At 25.2% G+C, this 4,776-nt stretch overlaps 2 protein-coding genes across 2 annotated transcripts in view; one reads left to right on the plus strand and one right to left on the minus strand.

The window, feature by feature from the left end:
• Positions 1–260: 260 nt before the first annotated feature.
• LOC111678687 (tetraspanin-6) lies at positions 261–3,174 on the minus strand. The gene is made up of 4 exons (XM_046956499.1): positions 3,042–3,174; positions 2,817–2,956; positions 781–969; positions 261–722 (listed from the first exon to the last, which is right to left on the minus strand). Exons 2-4 carry the CDS (start codon positions 2,895–2,897, stop codon positions 276–278), a joined length of 717 nt encoding a protein of 238 aa, XP_046812455.1. The 5' UTR covers positions 2,898–2,956; positions 3,042–3,174; the 3' UTR covers positions 261–275.
• Positions 3,149–4,776, plus strand: part of LOC111687184 (CD63 antigen) — a 6,281-nt gene continuing 4,653 nt past the window's right edge. Inside the window, exon 1 of the mRNA XM_046956177.1 lies at positions 3,149–3,156. Coding sequence (XP_046812133.1) covers positions 3,149–3,156 — 8 coding nt within the window. The remainder of the gene's footprint in view (positions 3,157–4,776) is intronic.

Genomic DNA, 4,776 nt, shown 5'->3' on the forward strand with positions numbered 1-4,776 from the left:
CTATAGTCTAGTCTATAGTCTAGTCTATAGTCTAGTCTATAGTCTAGTCTATAGTCTAGTCTATAGTCTAGTCTATAGTTTAGTCTATAGTCTAGTCTATAGTCTAGTCTATAATCTAGTCTATCGTCTAGTCTATAGTCTGGTCTATCGTCTAGTCTAACTAACTAAGGCTAGCCTATTGTCTAGTTTATAGTTTAGTCTATAGTCTAGTGTGTACTCTAGTCAATTATATTTTTGATTGTCCATTCCTTTTTCTAATTTTCATCGAGTATAGTTTACCGAGTTTCTAAAAAACCGTATGACAAACCACTCACCTGTACAAAAGCCACAGTTGTAGCACCCGTAGCAATCAACATGGTACTTTGAGAAATAATGAAATCCATGCGAGCAAAACAACCATTCTCATATTGTACATCACACTTGGTAGCATCTTGCATATTGAAGCGACCGCAACAAGAATAAGGTACCGAAACTTCATCCTCCATATTATTGCTGGTCTGATTCATATATTTAACCCAATCCTTGGGACCATCAACACCGCAACACTCTAAACCACTTTGCATGAAATCCACACCGGTCTGAATATATTCATTTTTCTCATAATCGGCCATCGATTGATTAAGGGTGCGCACTAACATTTCACGTACTTGTCCTTGCATAACGAAGGCGGCAATAGAGGCAGAGACTTCCAAAATAAAGACCAAAAACAAGCAAACACCATACTAGATAATAAAGAAAATTAACAATTTTCGTAAATTGCATGTGCTAATATGGACCTACCAAATTTATAAGCATTACACTCTCCTTGATGGCACCGTAAGCCCCCAATGTAGCTACAAAGATTAAAATGAAACCAATAGCTATTAGAAGAGCTGGTGGCGAAAGGAAATGATCGTCTACGAATTGTCGAAAATCACCAAATATTGCCTGAATGGTTGAACCAACCATAACCAATAAAATGGCGGTGATCTAAGAAAAAGGAAGAAGGAAAGTTTTTATAAAAAGCGTCATTAATAATAAAATCAAAAAATAAAATTTATCATTACATCACTGACTTCTCAAAATATGAATATAAAAGAGTTACGAATTTGGAATGTACAGTTAGATAAGAAGAGTAGATAATAAATTATGTAGTTCTAGGTCAACTGATAAATTAATATTGAGTACATGTGGATTGTAGGGTACTAAATTCAATTAACTAAGTATGTAACTAACTTACTGATTAACTAACTAACAAACAAACTAACTAACTAACTAACTAACTAACTAACTAACTAACTAACTAACTAACTAACTAACTAACTAACTAACTAACTAACCAACTAACAAACTTACTAACTAAGCACGTAACTAACTAACTAACTAACTATCTAACAAAGTAATTAAGTAACTAACTAACTAACTAACTAACTAACTAACTAACTAACTAACTAACTAACTAACTAACTAACTAACTAACTAACTATCTAACAAAGTAATTAAGTAACTAACTAACTAACTAACTAACTAACTAACTAACTTACTAACTAACTAACTAACTAACGATCTAACTAAATAACAAACTAACTAACTTACTAACTAAGCACGTAACTAACTAACTAAATAACTAACTAAATAACTAACTAACTAACTAACTAACTAACTAACTAACTAACTAACTAACTAACTAACTAACTAACTAACTAACTAACTAACAAAGTAATTAAGTAACTAACTAACTAACAAAGTAACTAACTAACTAACTAACTAACTAACTAACTAAATAACTAAATAACTAACTAACTAACTAACTAACTAACTAACAAAGTAATTAAGTAACTAACTAACTAACTAACTAACTAACTAACTAACTAACTAACTAACTAACTAACTAACTAACTAACTAACAAACTAACCGACTAACAAACTAACAAACTAACTAACTAACTAACTAACTAACTAACTAACAAACTAACTAACAAACTAACTAACAAACTAACTAACTAACTAACTAACTAACTAACTAACTAACTAACTAAATAACTAACTAACTAACTAACTAAATAACTAACTAACTAACTAACTAACTAACTAACTAACTAACTAACTAACTAACTAACTAACTAACTAACTAACTAACTAACTAACTAACTAACTAACTAACTAACTAACTAACTAACTAACTAACTAATTAACTAACTAAGCATCTGGGTGTTTCAGAAAATATATTTCATTAAATGGGTCGAAAGACTGACGAGTACTGTTCCGTTTCCAATAATGGGAACAAATAGGAATACGGGACTTAGTTTACATTAGCTCTTTCAAAAAAAGGCTGTAACAGCGAAATCTTCAAAAGTGACAGTTATACCGAAATACGGGCAACATGTATGAAAGTCGAAGCAGATAATTGTATATGAAAAGTGTTGACTCTACAGTAGCCAAAAGGAATAAGATAAAGCAAATATTGTTTACTGATCAGCTGTCATTTAGTGAAAAGCATCAAAGCTTTTAATGTTTGCATTGTGTCAAAGTTTTCTTTGTTTATCTCCCTACCCTCTCTGACTCATATTTTTAATGTTTATTCACCTGATGCTCACTCTCTCTCTCTCTCTCTCTCTTCCATTTATTATTTAAAAGCATTAACGTAATGACTGACAGACAGACTTAAAATTGATAAGAAAAACGAGAAAATATTTACAAAAACAAAATGGCGTTATAAGGAAAAGTTTAAAGAAAAATCAATATTAGGCTAATAGAATACATACATATAAAACATATTGTGAAATTTGCTAAACTTTTGTACAATTATTTAATAATTTTTTTTTAAAAATACTTACAGCAAACATAAAGCTAACAATGAGTAACATGTATTTGGCACAACGCATGCCAGAATTTAACTGTAAATCCCTGGTGGCCATTTTGTAAAATTAAAGCGGGTAGCTGGTGTTAAGTTATACCAAAACTTTTTTTTTAAACTGAAATTGTAAAAATGAAAAAGAAATGTTATTAATTTTTGAATAGTTGTTACAATTTTGCAATAAACTTGGTTTATTTTTAATTACTTTTTTTTTTTACTATTTTACAACTTTCTGCTGGCAAAGTTACAAAAACACTAAAAATTATTGAAGCTTTTTGTATGACAAACCGTCTTATTTTCGTTGGTAGTACTATGAATGAGCAAGTGTTAATTTTTATTTGTTTTTTTTTTTGTATAATTTTTTTTCCATAAAACCTTATCAGTATTTATTTTAACTGAATATAGAATTATGTTTTTTTGTTGTTGTTTTGTTTTCTAAATAAAAGAACAACAACAACAACAGCACTACAAAAGATAACAAACTTTTAATCGATATGATAAGACCCAGTTTTTTTTTCTGTTATTTTCGCAATATTAACTCGATTTTGCTTTTTTTTTCAACAAAAAGCTTTTTTTTCATAATATTTCAAAACAAATAAAGTTATTTTAATACTAAATAATAATTTTAGTTTTTATTATTATACTCCTAGCACTCCTAACAAATAAGTTTTAGTTACTAAATATTTCAAATATTTTTGGGAAAAAGTTTTGTATTGTTTTCACCTTTTTATGGTTACCAAGGCTTTAGCATTGTTTTATTTAGTCTCTGACCACAACAAAGAAAAAAAATGTTTTTGTCGGTTTTTAGTTTTTTGAAATAAAATTTATTGATTTTTTTTCGTATAAAATTGTAATTTTGTTAATAACAGTATCTTGACGCACTTAGACAGGCAATTATATTTTCAAGTTCATTTCATTATTTATTAATAATTTTTTTTTTGGTTGTGTCAATCATATATAATTATATTTTTTTTACTATTAAGTTAATGAAAATTTAAACAAAATGTTTAAATAAAAACCCTTTCATAAGTAAAATTTTAAAATTTTTTTCATTAAATTTAAAAAAAAAATTTTTGGACAAAATTTTAAATTTATAAAAATTTTTCCTAAATTTTTTTTTTATTTATAGAAATTTTTCTCTATATCTGTTTTTTAAATACATAGAAATTTTTGAAAAATTATAATTTTTTTGAAAATTTTTATAATTTTTAATTTTTTTTAATAATATCTATTTTTATAGAAAAAGTTTTAATAATTTTTCGTTATTATAAAAATCTCAAATATTTGCCTTTTTTCATTTATATAATTTTTCATTTTTTTAGATTTTTTTAATAATTTTCCATTTTTTTTGAAAAATTTTCAATAAATTTTTTATAAAAAAAAATTTAAAAAATTTTTCGATAATTTTTAAAATTAAAAAATTTTAAAAATTTAAATTTCCAAAAAAATTTTCAATAAATTTTGAATAAATTTTCAACAGAAAAATTTTAAAAACATTTTTAAAATTTTTTAAAAAATTTTCTATTTTTTAAAAAAAAAAAATAATTTATAGAAATTTTTCTACAAATTTTAAATTTTCTACAAAATTTCCCATCATTTATTTTTCATTTTAAAATTATTTAAAATTTGTAGAATTTCTTTTTCAATTACTTTTTTAAAGAAAAATTTTCAATAATTGTCAATTTAGAAAAAATTGAAAGTTTATGAAAAAGCTGGAAATTTTTAAAAAGAGTTAAAATTTTAGATAAAAAATTTCATAATTTAAAATGTTTTCAATTTCAAAAAATTTCGATGAAAATTAAATTTTTAGAAAATGATAAATTTATAAGTTAGTTAGTTTGTTAGTTTGTTAGTTTGCTAGTTTGTTAGTTTGTTAGTTTGTTAGTTTGTTAGTTTGTTAGTTTGTTAGTTTGTTAGTTTGTTAGTTTGTTAGTTTGTTA

The sequence above is a fragment of the Lucilia cuprina genome, chromosome 2, assembly GCF_022045245.1.
Source record: "Lucilia cuprina isolate Lc7/37 chromosome 2, ASM2204524v1, whole genome shotgun sequence".
Taxonomy (NCBI): domain Eukaryota; kingdom Metazoa; phylum Arthropoda; class Insecta; order Diptera; family Calliphoridae; genus Lucilia; species Lucilia cuprina.